Raw genomic sequence first — 18,299 nt, 5'->3', positions numbered from 1 at the left:
GAGAGACTGCAGAAAGCTTAACCTTATATAACTTTTAAAACATATTCATAAAAATTACTTTATAAGCCAAGCATTAAATGACAATTTTTACAAACAACATATCTTAAGATAATTACATAAGCTCTACAATATAAGTGACTAAAATTTTAAAGTTTCAATAATGTTATGAAATATAGAAATAAGCATGTGGGGTTACTTTAAAGTCACTGACTGAATTACTTTAGTCACAAGGTGAAAAATTCAAAAGGTTAAGACTGGCTGTGTTTCTGTTGTGGTTAGAAGTCATGGTTAATGTCTCCAGTTGGAAAGAACAATGAACAAACTCATGAATTATTCTTTGTTTTCCAAAGGCCATAAATATTAATTGAAGTCATATCTTACCCTCTGCATAGAAAGACTTCTATCTGAAAGTATTAATTGGGCTTGGGACAAAAAGTAAGACTGGAATTCAAAAACACTCGTATATGGGAAACACAGTTTTGGTATTAATTGTCATCATGGCCCATAATTATTTTGTATTAAACACTTATGTTGTCTGGAGTACAAACAAGAGATATTTCACAGAATCTGATAATTCTTCTCCCTTGCTGTGGACATTACTGGCATCTATGTGAAAGTAAACAAATGTTTTGGAATGAAATAAAATGGTTCAAGAGATTTGGCAGCCACCAAGTTACTTAGAGGAAAATTTCCCACCCTACTTTAGGACACAAATTATCCACTTTCTTTTTATTAGAGGAATTGGGCAACAGCCAAATCTCCACTTCATTTGGTGTTGTGTTAGCTGGACCCAGCATTTCTTGCTGCCCTTTGTTGCACAGTGGACAAAGCTGAAGCAAGAAAAAGTATTTGAGGGTAAATAATACATAGGGTAAAAGAGGCTAGAACCATGTGGATACCGTACTGTTTCTCTAATTATGTCAGATTTAGTCATAAGTCACAGTTACAAAAAAATGAGTTTGAATCATTGTGACAGTTCCACTCTGTAATATGCACCATATAACATTATATTACCCCTCCCTCTTCTCAAATTACCTGAATAAATCCAAATCCTTGAAACAAGAATAAACCAAACGCTAATATAATTCAGAAAAAGAAAGATTCCTAACTATACAATTTGTAAGAAAGGATGCATGACATATTCTGTACAATGAAAATGAACAGAATTTATAAAACAAGAAAATAAATTGCATGTTTTTATGTCTATGAAAAGATCAACTCAAAGAAAACAAAAAATACACTGATCACCATCAGCAAAGGAGTTCATGAAAACATTAAAATGATAAAACAAATATTTCTGAATTAGCAAGGAGGCAAAAGGATAAACAACCTATTAAGTAACATGAAAAAATAATCTTTGAAACATAAGATGTTTAGCTGTATGACAAATTCAAGTAAATTAATATGATGGCAGGTAAGTTGTAAGCTTTCAGAAAATTCAACAAATTAAAAGCTCAAGATATACACATAGCACCAAATTTTAGATCTATGTACACTTTTTTGGGATAAATTATCATTTTACTAAAAAAATACGTATATTCCAATTGTGTAAGTTTAAAACACAGCACCGTTATAGGTATTGCACAGGAAAGAAAATGAAGAAGAAAATCAATTCAAAGTTAAAAACACTTAAAATAAATAAATAACCTTGGAAAATAAAATAAATAAACTTGGAATTGAAATGTACAGCATAATTCAGTATGAAATAACTAAAAGGTTATATGTATGCACAGCCATGTAGATAGTACCTGACCAGCAGTTCACTCATCTAATATAAAAACCAGTTTGAATCATGGGTGCATTTGAACGAACCCTGCCTTAATTTAGGCATGCTCCCCAGACATAACTCTGTTCACAGCTTTTTCCAATTTCAGAGGGCTCGTCTTTCTAAACTCATTTTTTCATTGACAGACCAAAGCAATCATCCCGTCCTGTCTAAACCAAATTGGAATCTGCACTGATTGTTGAAGAGGTGTGAACTCCTGATTTCTGTGACAGGAAGGCTCTGATGGCATGTTTAGCATCCGTGGGATCCACAACCTAGATTTCAGCAACATCCTCATGCCCAATATTCTAGAAAGTCAATTGTTTTCAACCACAGTTTCTCAAAATAACGTACAGTGAGGCAATAGAAATACTGTCTAGTAATTCAGTTGATGATCACTGTATTTTTGTTTCCTTTCAGAGGACATGGTTTTGCAGTGAGTGTTAACTTTTTGGTCTGAGTGCTAGTCACATATTTGGGCCCAGGGTTTTCCTTTGCTGATCTCCACCTCTTGCTGAAGCTTCTGGAGAAACATTCTCTTTAAGAGCGTTGAGGCTTAATATGCAGTTGCTGACACCACACTTTCATCTTCTAGGGGAAGTTGGTTTCTTTTCCAGTTGCTACAATTAAATTCTTTGTTCTGATGGCCGGTTCTTCCTAAAGTCTGAGGTCTGAAGGATAATGGATACAGGGGCCCAGAGATCTTGCTAGGCCTTTTAAGCTTCAAGAGTACCAATGACAGCTTGGTGTCTTCACCACCTGTCAACACCTTCTAAGGAAAGGAGCTTTCTTTTTATCAAGTGAGAAACCTAGTAAAGGGACCAGAAATGGCTCGGCTTTTCTTGTGGAACTCTTATACAATTGAAATTCACTCCTCCCTTTTCATGCAGTACGTATTCACACTGGTGGTGATTGCTTTGAATTGAGCTCGTTATACAGAATTAACAAAATCATTTCGGTAGTTGGCTATGGTGGGTTTTTGGGCTCCCTGATAAAATAGTCTCCTGTGTTTTTTTCCAAAGCATAAGTTATAAAGTGAAGTTCTTATTGCCTATCTATTTTTCTGAATAAGTAGGATAGATGTAGGATGGTATAAGAATTCTTAAGTTATAAAAAGTAGTCAAAAATCATTCTACAGGAGCAATGCACTATATAAAAAAAAGTTGACAAAATTTTTAGCAATGATAGCATATTTAAACAACAAGAAAACTTCAAGATAAGCCTGAAACTTAAAAATTCAGGAATCAAAGGCCAACCACATGTTGATGAGTCTACAAAATGTACATAATCATCAGTCTACTAAATCATGAGATGTAATTTCCTTTTGAAGAAGAACTAATGATAAAATTTGCTTGCATATTTCATATAAAACTCTGAATAAAAATTATAGAAATGGTAAAGCAAAACATATGGAATGAATTTGGAAAAAAATCTAAAAATGCTGATTTGCAATTACTATAGGAATAGGATTCAAATTGTTGCTTTTAATGTCTGGCCTATACCAAAGGAAAAAAAGAAAGAAAAGAAAAAGGGGGGAAAAAAAGAAAAGAAAAGAAAAGAAAAGAAAAGAAAAGAAAAGCAGCCCACATATCACGAGAGTTTGACAGTATTAAGATAGCTCCAATGGCAAGGAGGTATCACCAGGAACCAAATCTTCCCTAGATGTGTTCATTTCCCACCTGTCCGTTGCTGGGCATGAGACAAAGGATAAAGGCAGTCTTCTGGGTTACATCTTCCACTGGGTCCTGGGGGGCCCTGAGGCCCTGGGGCACCAGGTGAGCCTGGCAAACCCAGAGCTAATGAAATAAAAGATCCTATCAGAATGCAGATCACATATGGCCCTCCCACCCTCCATCCAACAAACATGAATCATTCATCTTGATATACAAGGGCCACAGGGGAGAAGGTATTATTCCTTTTCTTAGAGGCTTGCTTGTGTTGTGAAGATAATATCACTAATACCTGAAGTCCCAGGAAGACCCGGACTACCTGGCAGCCCAATACCAGGTTCACCTCTTTCTCCCTTCTGTCCTCGGTAGCCTAAATGAGAGAAAAGAGAGACATAAAAATGAGTGTCTTATGGCAACGCAGCACGTACAAGAACTGTTTTCTAAGTCTATGATGTTTTTGTTATTCCTTCAGTTAACATAAATAGTATATTAGCTATTTGTTTTTCATTAACCACATATTAAACTTATAAATCAAATAGATTTAGAACAATAATGCAATTGAGACAGGATGGGACCACGCCTGTGAACCACACTGACTCCATTTTCCCTGCAGGAGACATTCTGTTACAAGGTAGCTTACTTTTCTACTCCTTAGACATGGGTTCTGCAGAGCTCATGATTACTCCTTGGCCCTGGTAAAAATAACTAAAGAAAAATCAGTTGTTCTTGCAGAAACAAATAAGAAGGAAATGGTATTTGCTGAGCTACAAAACCCCAGTCCCAAGGCTTGTTAAAGTGTAACTGCTACTTTTGTTTAAACCATATCATTATGTACCCATTTTTTCTTTTCCCATAACTGTACAGATTAAGTTACAGATTAACATTAAGACCCCTTTAGGAGTTACATGCAAGATGCTCCTGGAACCCTCCTCCCTTGCAACCACTGTAAAAATACCAGAAATCATCAAAGCAAGATGCTGACATCAATTAAGGAACTGCTTACCTTTAAAAACCTTTCCCCAACTTTCCTTGGAGAGACAGCTTCTCTATTGCTGCTCCCTTTGCATAAGCTTTCCTTCTTTTAATTAAGCATTATTTGCTCAACACGCTATTGGGTTCATTGCTTATTTCTATAATATTGAGACCCAAGAACCTGGTTCAGTATCACAACAAGGATCTTAAAAATATGCAACTACTATAAAAAGTTCCAACCCATCAAACTCCTGATAGTGAAATTTCTGGCACTGAAAATAATCCCTTAATAACTCATATCAATCATTCACATCTTTTTTCAAACAGCTATGACAAGTGTGTGACTCCTCTTCAATAGCAATTCTGACTAGAGGCTAGGTACAGGATAAATAAAAGAAGTGTATTGAAGGAATCCTGCTTAATATGAGGACAAAATAATATGATAAAAATCTGACCTTTATCCACGAATTGGAAGGAAAGGAACAAACAATTCATGATTTCAATAAATGCCAGTGAGAATATATGTGAGCTAACTCATCTCAAGAGTCAGGTATTTGTTCAAATTATTGACTATAACAATATTATATCTTTCAAAGTAAAGTGTAAACAGCAACCGCATGTTTTAATGTGGCAGTTTATAACTCCAAAAGACCAGGAGCTTCTACAATGCAAGAAAATAAAAGGAGATTGAGGGATTTTCCCAAATGTACTTCATCAACTCAAGATAATTCAGCCAAAATGAATTAGACCTAATTTATGTGTACATTTTAAGATAAAATGATTCTGCCTCTTGAATATGCTTGTTGTTGCCTGAGCTAGAATATTACAGAGCAATCTGTGCCCTCGGAAACTCTTATTTCTGCTTTCAAAAAGCAAAAAACAATTTTACCTTTTTTTACATATTGGAATCCATGTAATACTCTATTTGAAGAAAAAGTTCTGTGCTATAAGAGTTTCACAGTGATGGTAAATAGACTTTTCATTTCCAACCTTTTCATACTTAAACAGCAACTTAAAGATTACCCCTGGTCCCAAATGAATAGAGCAGTCATGTGGAATCATACAGACACACAGCAAAGATCTAAATAAAAGAGCATCTCAGTAGAAAACAGTAGGCCCTAACATAGTTGTGCCTTTTCATGAAGGTGTATTACTACAGCAGAAAATGACAGGAGGAGAAAATTTAATGCTTCCTGTGGACAGTATGTGTGATAAATTATTTCCCGTTATTGTTGAGAATTAGATATCAGTTTTAGGGTTACCAACCTCAGTTTTGTCTTGGCCATACAGTGCATGCATTATGTCTAAATAACATTAGACATGTAATCACCACATAGTTATTTATTTGCTTTGGAGGTGTGACCCTACCACAAATATGAAAATAATGGAAAAAAGGATATGTGCTAAGGAAATATTTTGAAGTATATATTGGAAATACTTCTAACAGGAAGACTTCACACACTTTCACCTGAAAACTATGTTAAAGACATTCAAAACAAAAGGTGATAGATATTCAAATTTAAAATATTTTCAGGATATCTTTGATATTAATGACTTTCATTGAACATATGTGAACAACAAGGAAAAATGTTTATACTTAGGGTCAAAAGCATCCTTCCAAATCCATTATTTAAACATTTCTGGGGTAAAATAACATTTATTAGCTGAGGTATTTTTTATAGTTCAACCCAAGTCTCACCATTACAGACAGATGATCCTTCCAAATCCATTATTTAAACATTTCTGGGGTAAAATAACATTTATTAGCTGAGGTATATTTTATAGTTCAACCCAAGTCTCACCATTACAGACAGATTGTTAAGTAGACCTTCAAGCTATTTCAGTAAATACTTAAGATCATAGGTTAAAAAAATGAGGAACAATGAAAAATAACTAAAGATATATGAACTTTGGATTAACAGGACTGTAACACAATTCCAAATGAAGACTATATCTGCTAAACTCTACATATTTAATTTATTTAAATTCAATTCTCAGATTTTAATATAATACCAAAATATATTATTCCACATGATTTCAGTATATATGGTATCACAAAACGGGAAACAATAACTAGTCTATTTGTATAATGAGGTAATATTTACCCTTCTCCTGTCAAATGTAACAAGTTCTTTATACAAATTTCTCAGTTCATTAGGTTAATAACTACCTGTTATTAATAGATAAAGCCATTGAATTGCACAAACAGAGAAGAGCTTCCTACTCTTGAATATCCAAATAAGGTCTCAAGCTCATTCGTTATGAAAGCTGCCATAAAGCCATAAGGTCTTATTTTATAATTGCTTCATAACAAAACTTCAGATAGGAATGCTAACAAAGTCAAAGACAACTTTTCCCATTTCTAGAATTAAGCTTTTCACTCCTTTAGGGTAGGCCTCTCTTTAAATTTGGAAAAGGCTGGTCTATCTGCAAACAGACACATATTTCCATAGACTGTAAGTATACAAGATGACTGTTTGAAATCACTGTAGCTTATGCAGGAAAACAGAAATAAAACAACAGCAGTGTCCTAATCTAAGAACTTATTTTGATGAATCAGTCATTGATGAAACTTGGTGCTTGGTGTAGTTTTTCAGGAGGTAAACTGTATTTATTGCCAGTAGAGAGATTTGAGTTTCAACTCCAGAGATTTAGTTCTAAAGTTGTAAATATGTGTATCTATATGCATACTGGACTGATGAGGCCAGAAAAGTGGTGCTGTTGGCATTTTGGGAGGAACAGTTCTTCATATGGGGGTCCTGCTCCATGCCTTACAAGTTGTTTGGTCTCCCTGGTTCTGGTCCACTAACTGGCAGCAGCACCCTTCAGTCATTCTGACCCACACGCACATGCCCTCCCATTTCCACCGGCCCCTGCTGCTAACAAATGCACAAGGTCAAGTCTATACCAGTCACATGAACTACCCTACGGGTCACTAGCTTACAAATAACAGGTTTTCCGTTTTTTATAAACCAGTAACAGCTAAACTTCAAAAGTTTAAAAACAAGGACCTCCCCCAACACTGTCCCAACACTGTCCTTTTAAAACTGACAGAGGTCACACATCTGGTTTTCCCTGGACTAACCCTACATATGGGTTTTTTTTTCTGAAATGAATGGGGTTTTCAAGTGTGGCATCTATTCCTCAGGGTTTCACAGAGATGGAGAATCAGCTCCATTTGCAAAAAGTTTAAATGAAGTTCTTTCTCATAAAGCTCACCCAAGAGGATAAAGTCTGTTAGGAAAATTTCCCTGTCCTATTTATGTAGGGGGAACTATATAAGCTGCATTCTACTTCTTGGGGCTTCTTTGATCCCCATGTGGCAATTATCACTCACCCCTGAGCACCAGCAATGAGGTCCTGTGCTGCAGACCGGAGGTGGGAAGGAAGAACACAAAGGAAAGTCTCTTATGTACAGTGGGAAGGTGACAATCAGAACCCCATGGAATGGCTAAAATTTAAAATGTCCTAGGGATGCTTTTGAATTTAAGAGACATCTACTATCACCCGTGTGAGAATTTAGGAAAAAATGCAAGCGAGATGACCCAACATGGAATCATAAAGGTCTCTATTCTCACTTTAGGAAGATCAGGATGCCGAGAGCAGATCCACGGGTTTTCATTATCAGAATCTTGGAACTGGCTTTTCAGTGTGGATTGTGTACATCTAACAGCCTCACATCAATTTTCTCATTGCTTTCTACATGCCTCCTGCTTCTCAGAATAAGCACAGGAAACAACAAGACCACTTTAAGTTTTCGGGCTTCCCTAAAGATAATAATAAAAGACTCATCCCATAGTGCATATTTCAAATCACACCGCTTCATTTTAAATGAAATGGATTTCTTTCCTGACAAACACTGAAAAAACCATGTCTCTTAGAAATTTCAGGAGAGTCATCATCAAACAGAATTAACAAATGAGCAGAATACGCTGCATCATTCCCAGCAGCCACATCTCCTTTCCCTTTCTGTGTGACATTTCTCACTTCGACCCTTTCTCATGCCCAATTGTGCTGTGTCACAAAGAGGACTAACTCAGCCAACAGCATCTGAGGTTCTGATGGTCACTAAGGTAGCCATTTTATATGTATTACGTTCTGTCTTTTTTGAAAAAAACTTTTAAACTGAGCAAAGCAAATCTTTGAAGTTACATGCATAACTTCATCTCAGCACTTCGTACCTATTGATCTACCAGAGAAAAACCCTTCAATTCCTGTTGTCTCCTGGACAGACACTAAAAATCAAATGGCAGCCCCTTGTTTTCTTTTTTCTTTTTTGCAGGGGGAGGGAGAAGATTTCTCTGTGCCTTTAGACAGTATTATCAGTGCAGCATGACTATAGGCAAAACTTTCTTAAAAATGAATCTCACTTTTTCAAGCTTTATTTTTCTGCTGCAGTTCTGGCAAATTTAACAAATATTGAAAAGGTGGTACCATGCAAAGATTAAGGAGACAATTTCTAAATTCTAGTCAAGATATGTCTGTTGTCAGAAACCCTATCATGGGACAAAAGTTTTGTCAATTTCAGTAAACCTTGGTTTACAAAAAATTGGAAATCATATGGGGAAAACTTCCAAATTTAAGAATTTCATTCAAAAGCCTTATCAGGAGTAGAAGTAGTCTAAAATATCTTCTAGGCAGAACAGCTGATAAAATCCATAGAAATTGTTTGCAAAAGGGAGAGTTAATGGACTGGTGCACAGAGGTCTTATTTCTAAAAGCTTTACTGCTTCTGTTGACTTAGAATTGTCTCTGACCAAGAGCCTTCTATGGGCCTTCCCCACACCTGTGAGGGGGCCCAGAGCCAGATGTTTGTGTGGAACAGGTGACTACAGTTCCAGAGCTATTTTCTCTGATCATTTCAATTTTCCATTGTTCTTGTGTTCTCCGACCGGTAGTGTTTGAAGCATCTGTCTAAAGTGTACACACAGGAGGCTACACCTGCGTCTACTCTTTTCTCTTTCCTTCAACTGTCTGCCAAACTTTCCTATGATCTAAGAGAAAGGTCAAATATACTATTTAGTTTAAGAAATCTAGGGTGATTTTACTGTTGTTGTTTTACCCTGCGCTAGCTAAACCAAAGGATGTGTCAATCATGATCATAGTGAGGATCTCAGCAGACCACTGTAATTGGGGACTGAACAGTTGTTGCTTTTTTCAGAAGACGGAGAGAGCATTAATCACCTTGAGACATTTCCTACAGTAAACAAGGCTCAATTTTACAGAATAGCAGTAGGAAAGAAAATGAACTGGTGAGAGAAAAACAATTCCCTCTACCTATAGTATTTTCGCTTGTATTCCTACTTAATTTTGGTGTTAATGTCCGCTTTTCTCCTTTGTACAAGCTTATGTCAAGGAGGGCACTTGAACTCCTCCACGGGAGCACATAAAAAGCAGATTCCCTGGTCTTATCTTTCATGGCGTGTACTCACTGGATTTAATATTTCCTTGTCAGGGTAGTGAATCTTCTCAGCCTGGGCCTATTAGGCCACTTTGCTGATTGCTAACTATATTTCTAGAAAATAGCCTGGCCAGATTAATTTAGATCTATTTAAGATCAGGTTTCTTAAGTTGTCATCACCAGAACAAAATTTTTTGCCAATATAAGTTAACTTTTAAAAACTTTAGAAATGATATGAGGAATTCTTTAAAGATTAGAAGTTACCCATCAGAAGCTCTATTAGAAGTAGAAGGATTCTGAAATTCTCAAAACATATTTTAGACCCAAATGACTATTTGTAGTAGCATCTCCTAAGACTCTTTCCTCAGTTTCTATAAGATACTAAGATGATGAATCTTATTGTCTAATTTACACCAAAAGGAAGACATAAAAAGCACTCTATGATTGCTAGATAATAATAACATAAAAGCACACATTATTGCTGTTATTGTTATAATAACCATTATTATGAAAATACATTTAGAGTACCAGGTAATCATCAGTCAGTTTTAAATTTTAAGTAGCAATTGTTACTAACATCTGCTTCTAGAATATCAAATATTAACAAGATATTCTATATAAAATTATTTTTTAATTTTATATATAAATACTGATAGTTAAAAATACTAACAGTTAAATACTGACAGTTAAAAAACTTATAAACAAATATTATCTTTGAAGACTTACCTTGAGGTCCAGGGTCTCCTGGTGGCCCAGGTAACCCATCCTTTCCTGGTGGACCAGGCCTCCCATGAGCTTGAGCAGCCAACATTGCTGCTGGTAGCTTGAGCTGGGATAGGAACACTGCCATCCTCTCTTCATTTATGAAGGGAAAAATAATATATCATGTCATGGAAATTTTTTTCATGTTGAAATTAAAAAAATTTTTTACATGAAATTAAACAAAAAAAGATTTAGTTTTCAATTTAAGCACATCTAATTTACCAACCATTCTGACAGTTGAGCTTTTTTGATTAGAGAAATAAAATTGCACAGAGTTGTTTGTTTATTGATGCAGACCAGCTGTGTCACTCAGAGGGTCTCAGCATTTTCAGTGCTTCTGAGATGTAGGTGTCTAGTGGACAGAACACTATCCTACAATCTAATTAAACTCTAGTAGTGACTTGAGGAGAGAATTAGGTTCACACTATAAATTGGTTTCAATAATAAGTTTAAACCACTTTGCAGCAATGTTGTGAATGTATGTGTGGTGATTTAAAATATGTCCACAAATTCTTTGACATTCCCAAAGTTGGGGCTTAATTCCCCTATTTTTGAGTGAGGTCTGGACTTACTTTCTCATTTCTAATAAATAGAAAAAGAGCAGAATTGACAGTGTGCAACTAGAGAGATTTAAAAGACACTGTTGCTTCCTAGTTGCTCTCTTGTAGACTGCTCACTCTGCAGAAAGCCGGCTGCCATGGAGTGAGAACACTCAAGGCTACATGGGGAGAAATGGATGTCACCAGCTACCAGCCATGTGAATGAACTTGGAAGCAGATCAGCCAGCTCCAGTCCAGCCTTCAAATAACTGCAGCCCTGAATGACATTCTGCCTGCAACTTCATTGTAGATCCAGAACCAGAACCACACAACTTAGCCAGACCTCAAGTCCCTGACCCATAAAAAATGTGCATTAATAAATGTTTGTTGTTTTAAGCCACTTAAGTTTAGAGGTATTTTTTTATACAGCAATAGGTAACTCATGGAGTATGTAACATGTGTTGTCCTTGAACAAAACTGTATTAATAGATTTATTGAATAGATGGTTATTGGCTCTATATTCACTGTGTTTTCACTGTTTAAACTCAATAGTGGGCAAATATCATGCTTTGTCAACAACTGACTTTTACTTTTTAAAGAAAATGTCTTATTATACACCCTTCACATGATTCATTTTTTTCTTGCTGGATTTCCAGTTAGTGAGTATTTCAGGTTTTAGTAGGAAGGATGTCTAATTTGGCCAGAAAAAAAAGTTCGGTGTTGGTACAGATGAGTATCCTCTCTCTGAATTCCTATTGTAGACAGCATGAAAAGAACAAAATCTTCTATGCATTTCTGTAAACCTGATGAAAACACTGAAGCTAAAAACACACAAGTTATAGAAAATTGATAAATTATCCAGGGCATTTAAGTATGTTGATAAATAAAACAAAATCTTTGTAAGCATTGAGCCATGAACCTTCGTGAATTTAATACTTCCTAAATAAGCAATGATGTCTGCTCAAGGAATATATTATTGTCATTCGCCCTTTTATTCATTCGCCAAACTGCCTGGAGCCTAACACTGTTCATCTGGGTCCTAAAGAAAGTATTGAGAGAGGAAAGAAAGGATTAATTAAAGGTACTTCCTCAAGGTCAGCTCAGTCATTAGGCCAAGAAAGTACCTTCATAGCTGGCATAAAGGCATGCAACTATTAATAGTTTACTTAAAGACATTAATAAGTTACCATGCTTTTAGATGAAAGTGAGTGTACATTGTAGAAAGTTGGAATATTAATAACTCATGAAATTTAAAGAATCTGGAAAAATGAGGAATTTCAAAGAATGTAAATATGAAAATACAGGTAAGAATTTTCACTCTAAAGTAAATTTTTAAACAATATATTTTATGAACTAAATTAGTTAAATATTCTTTGTAAGCAGGATCCTGCATTGGAGATTTTATGCTTTTTGCATTTAAGTGCTCTTGTTTAGAAATCATGGAGAGATTATCATTTAAATAAGAGCTATTATCCATGTTTTTATAAAGTCTGTATACTATAAGACTAACTGCCGATATGCTTTAATGGACTAGAAATAGTATGACATCATAGAGAAAGAACCTGTTATACAATATAATTACAAAATATTCCTTCTCAGAATTGCTTTTTTAAATAATCACTCTAGGATTACACTTTTGAATTCTTGGTTATTAATGCTACACAAGTGTTGTTCAGTTAAATCATACCTCTAAAGCATGTTCAATATATTACTCCTATATGGAATTAATTTTGATAAATTCATTAATTCATTCAAGGTCCATTATAAATACAACCTATCACTGGACTCTTTATTTAAATTTGCTTGATTTGTTTACATTTTGTATATCTCATATTTAAAAAATCTAATATATGAATGACTAGGTTTTAAATAGAGAATTGGAGGAGGGAATATACTTGCTATGACAAAAAAAATTAACCACACTGTTTTCTTTTTTTTTTCTTTTCACATAATTTCTTCAAAAAACAAATTCTCTTAGTCATTCAAATGATCCCATTTATAAAATGAACACAAATTTTTCAAGGATACATGTAGTGTGTAGTAAGAAATAATTTTTTAATGTAAAAAATTTAGCCTGGGTTTGGGGCAGACAAATCTTCCAAAAAAGTTTCTTACTGATGAAATTAGTGTTTATTTTATAAGACCAAACGACAGCAACACACTAGAAAGTACACTTGTCACTTAGAAAGAACAAAGGGCAAATTGTAACGACCTTGTAAAGAGTTACTTCAATTTTCTCCAGTCTTTCCACTCAATTCAGTTCATTTAGTTGAACAGGAAAGGCCTGTTTCACTTGAAGGGATATGTATGCTTTATTAATTTTTTATGAAGAGTAAATTACTTCTGAGTAAAACCTGTTTTCATGTGGGCTTTTAATAAAAAAATTATTTAAAAACAATGAAGGCCCTTACACTATTTAAGAAAGTAGAATTATTAAGGGAAAAGCCTCAACTGATGTGGAGCATTAGGGATAATTACGCAAAGAGTAATCACCCTACACTCACATTCTTAAGTAGCAAAGCAAGCGGAATGGAAACACAGCACAACATCCACAGGATCGGAGCCTCTGGCGGGAGACCCAATAATGATGGGGAACCGATGGGGACTGATGGATGCTGGTTCAAATGGGCAATGTTGACTCGCCTGCCTTGCAGTCAAGCTTTTACTGCCTGACTACCTACCTGGGACATGGTTGGTTGATGCTAATACATTTTATTCCAGTAACTTAATAGATAAATATGTAATTAATATACAATTATAGTTTTGTGAATCATCTTGAATATAAATGTAATATCTTTTTCATTTACATTTCATTTTTCCTTTACATTTTTGAATACAGATGTAATATTTTTAAAATTATATTTAATATTAAGTATGATTTAATATTAAACTATAAATTGGATGTTTTATAATAAATATTAAATTCAATGATCACAGTTGGAAACTTTGCTTAATATTTGTTGTTTTGCACTTTCAAAAGATATATATTTCAGTACAATTTTTCTTAATTTGGAACTTCTCTTTGAATACCTTCAATATCTAAATATGAATGTTCACAGTACTATTTTCCCTCTTTATTGTATGAATTGAATTTATTTTTTAATCTTTTTCCTTTTTGTCTTTTTTTCGTGTCCAGCAACAGGATCTTGTTCACAGTACTATTTTCCCTCTTTATTGTATGAATTGAATTTATTTTTTAATCTTTTTCCCTTTTGTCTTTTTTTCGTGTCCAGCAACAGGATCTCAACCCTTGGTGTCGCACCCGCACCTCGCTCAGCCAGTGAGCGGGAACCGGTCTGTATGTGGGATCCGAACCCTCGGCGGGAGCGCCATCGCACTCCCAAGCGGCGCACTGTAGCAGTGCGCCACCGGGCCGGCCCGTATGAATTGAATTTAAATGTGCTTTGCTTTTAATAATTTTAGTGAAACAGAAAATTATTTTAAATAATTGCTTCTAGCTGTAAATTATCTAGCTTTAAGATATGCTTAGAAATAGTCATTTAGCATAAGGGTAATCACCTCTTCTGAACCTTACTGTAATGCTCTATAATTTAAAATGATATGTTTCTGAGCATCCAAATGAATTGTAAAGGCATGTATTTTTAATTGCCTTTCCTTTGTTTTCAAGGATCTTTAGTCAATTAAACTGTTTTTAGCTATGCTTTCTAATGAGGCAGGAAATTAAAAAGTTCAGATACAAGCATACATAAACCAAACATACATATTCCATCTGCCAGGGCAAAACCACAGCAGTCATTCTAACAAATGAGACCAAGGCTTGGCTTCCTTGTAGAATGGGCTCATTAATATAATACAGACATTATTATTAGTGTGATCATAAACTACATTATTCAGAGAAGAAAGGGACATTCAAATGTCATCTAGCCCATGTCTGCCTTCTATTTGACAGATAGAATTGTAAATATTTTCAAAGACAGAAAATTATCTTTTCTTCCTAATGCTTATTCAAATATTTAATTGTCCATTTTCTTGGTATAACTTCAACTTATTTTGTTTTGTTACTTCATTATGGAAACAGTAGTTAATGAGTCATATATTTGATAATATAGTTACCTCTTAGCCTTCAGGTTAAATAACTTTTACTCACAGGTTTGGTAATTTGTTTCATAAATCACTTTCTGGTTTGATTATTCTGGGGCTTTTCCTTGTTTCTTAAACATGTAAACCAAAGACATAACACAGTTCTGTACTAAGGGGCAAGAATATCAGAAGAGTAATTTCTTATGATATCTTAATATTTTTTTCTAGTTCCATTTTAACTGTTAATTCAATAGCATCTTTTGGTAGATTCACATCAATTTTGTTGTTCATCATGATCCAAAGGTTGTTACTATTACATTTATCTCTGGGCCAATCTTTTACCACCTTTGTAAGCATGTTGCTTTGAAATGTTATTATGGGGAAAGATGGTGAATTGCACACATGCATCTGCTTTAACTACCTCCTGAATTCCTGCAAAATAATAGTAAGATGAGCAGGGGTGAGTGGAGCAGAGGTAAGCATTAGCTGTCATTGACACAGTCTCCTGTGAATCTGCTACAGAAAAGGGAGGCAGAAGGGGCTCCTTAACTGTAGCATGGACCTGTCCCTTGCTACTTAACTGTAACTGTTTTAACATGTGAAAATTAATCTTTGCTTTTAGAGAAAAAAGCTTTCTAAAAAAGGGAACTGTGACCTCAGAGCTCTATAATTTGTGAAAATGGAGTTTTTCTTTTTGGTAAATGGTGTTCAGAAGCCACAGAAAAGGTGTCTTCTAAGTGGAAAATTAAATGGACTGAATTGAAATGATCTTGGGACACATTAACTTAAGTGCTAAACAACTAAATTCTGGACTTCAGATACAATTTTATTTAGGAGAAGATAGCTTTGCTGGACTGGTGTCAATAGAGATAAAAAAGAGAGGGATATTGCATATGGAGTCTCAGAGTCTAGAAGTTTCAGGAAAAAAATTTTCTTTTGGGTCACTTTACAATATTGTCTTGAGGCTAAGAAATCAGTGGCTTCTAAGGAAGCATTGGCTCTTGGGGGGTGCAGCCACTCACGTAGGGCCTGGCCAGGCGGAAAGATACTCAGAGAGACAGTAGGAAAGATGGGGGTGAAGCCAGAGGAGACCTGGGGAAGACTCCACACCTGTCAGCTTCCAACTCTGAGAAAGGAAGCAGGGTCAGGAGCTCAGAAGAGCAGGACACAGACTTAGGGGAGCTGCTGGGAAAGTGCAGGCCAGGTGAGTCTGCCCTGAGACAGATGGAGAGTGGCCTGATTCTCTTGACCTCCCTCCTCAGGAGACTGACAGCCCTCCCTGGGAGTAGCTGCAGAATGGCATGGGAATGTGCAGTGTGGGGCTTCCCCAGGGGGAAGTAACAGCATCTCCTCTGCTGAATGCACGGGACAGGCTGCCAGGGGCCATGCCTCTATCCGGCATCCATTGGTCTTGCAAAATAAACACCTCCCACATCTCAACACATCATTTTTTTTTTTTCTGATGATGCCTGGTTATATGTCAGATATTCTTAATCAGCCTTCAAAAAGTTGAACTAATTAACTACTGAACTACTGAATGATTAAATATATCATTTTATGTAAAGCCTTTGAACTATTAACTATTGAACAATTAAATATATCGTTTTATGTAAAGCCTTTGAAGAAATTAAAGTTCAACATTAAAGCTGCCTGAGATAAAAAAATTATTAATGACACTAGAGCCCATGGAAATTAGGAGTTAAAGGAGAACTTTAGATGGTGACTCAAAAAATATATTTGCTGGCATCTCCCTTTTCATGCTTGTAGTCGACTACGGGCATGGATGCTGTCTGAGATGCTAGATGTCCTGGGCCCAGGATCGGCTTCATGGACATACTACCTGTGCAGTCACATAGGGCCCCATGCTCAGAAAGGCTCCATGCTTAATTTGATGCTCTACTATTGTTGTCTTAAAATTCTTAATGATCTTTGAACAAAGCACCTGCACTTTCATTTTGCCTTGGGCCCTGCAAATTTTGCAGCTGCCTATATATTCCTCAGTGTTCCCCTAGAGAGCTCACGATGTCTTGTTTTTCAGATAGTTGATGCTTGAGGGATGCTTATTGAGGTGAAATAAATGTTTGGATTGCAAAATTTAAAGCTTATTCCAAGATGCTGGATTCAAGGGTCAACAAAAGAAAATAAAGGAGATTTCTAAATTTAAGGGCAACCTTAAAATTACAAAGAGAAAACTAGTAGCCCCTAAAAGTAGACAATTGTATTAATAAACTGTCATTCAGAGCAAGGTAAAGATACTTAGTAGAGATCAAGGTGAATTGAAATCCATAGCATGAATTCACGACCTTAAAAAAAAAAACATTTTTTTTTCTGTTCTGTTACTGAAGAGATGAAAAGTCCCAGTGTTACTCTCTTCTATCTCCAGTGCTCATGTGAAACAAGATCATGTGCACCCAAGCACTGAGATTAATTATTATTTAAAATAATCAGGTCTCCTTGGAGAGTAGCTGATTCAATGTTTGCAGCAGAAAGATTCAAGATGGAATTGAAGCATCTTGTAATCCTATTCCTTACAAAATTCAATGGCCTATTTTTGGTTTATGGATGCTTTGCAAAGGAAGCAAAAAAGAGATTGTTGAATTTTATAAAGAATAATCTACCAGCTGAGAGAGTGCTCTTGATTTTAGCAAATCATTTGACAAAATCTCTTAATATCCTTTTAAATAGACAAAGAAATGTAGGGTGGATTTTAGGACAACTCTATGGATTGAGAGCTCACTAAACAATAGACTAATAGATGACTTACAAATGGGCAGAAGGAATCCACTGGTATTTCGAAAGGTCACATCCTTGACTCTTGATTTTTTCATTCAATATTTCTAACAACAACTAGAATGATGACATGCTTATAAAATTTAGAGACAACACAAAATTACAAGGGTCAGCCAACCTGCCCTACAAGAGACAATATTCCAAAAGCTATCTTTAGGTTGGTACAATGTATGGACACAAATAACTTGAAATTTAATAAGAAGCAGCATAAGATCACACACTTAAGTTTTAAAAATAAACACACAGTCCATAATGAGAAACACCTAATTTAAGAATGTTTATATAAGGAAGGAAGATCCAGGGTTGTTATTTGAAAACTCAAAATTAATCAACAGTATGATATAGCTGCTTAAAAAAAA

At 35.3% G+C, this 18,299-nt stretch overlaps 1 protein-coding gene across 1 annotated transcript in view; it reads right to left on the bottom strand.

Annotated features, from left to right (window-relative positions):
- Positions 1-3,382: 3,382 nt before the first annotated feature.
- Positions 3,383-18,299, bottom strand: part of COL19A1 (collagen, type XIX, alpha 1) — an 80,262-nt gene continuing 65,345 nt past the window's right edge. Inside the window, exons 32-34 of the mRNA XM_008582985.1 lie at positions 10,535-10,663; positions 3,728-3,805; positions 3,383-3,561 (exon numbers count right to left, since the gene is read on the bottom strand). Coding sequence (XP_008581207.1) covers positions 3,434-3,561; positions 3,728-3,805; positions 10,535-10,663 — 335 coding nt within the window. The 3' untranslated portion in view covers positions 3,383-3,433. The remainder of the gene's footprint in view (positions 3,562-3,727; positions 3,806-10,534; positions 10,664-18,299) is intronic.

Source organism: Galeopterus variegatus, unplaced genomic scaffold (assembly GCF_000696425.1).
Source record: "Galeopterus variegatus unplaced genomic scaffold, G_variegatus-3.0.2 Scaffold2786, whole genome shotgun sequence".
In the NCBI taxonomy this organism is placed as follows: Eukaryota; Metazoa; Chordata; class Mammalia; order Dermoptera; family Cynocephalidae; genus Galeopterus; species Galeopterus variegatus.
The sequence above is the reverse complement of the archived record's forward strand: the minus strand, read 5'-3'. Positions and strand labels throughout refer to the sequence as shown.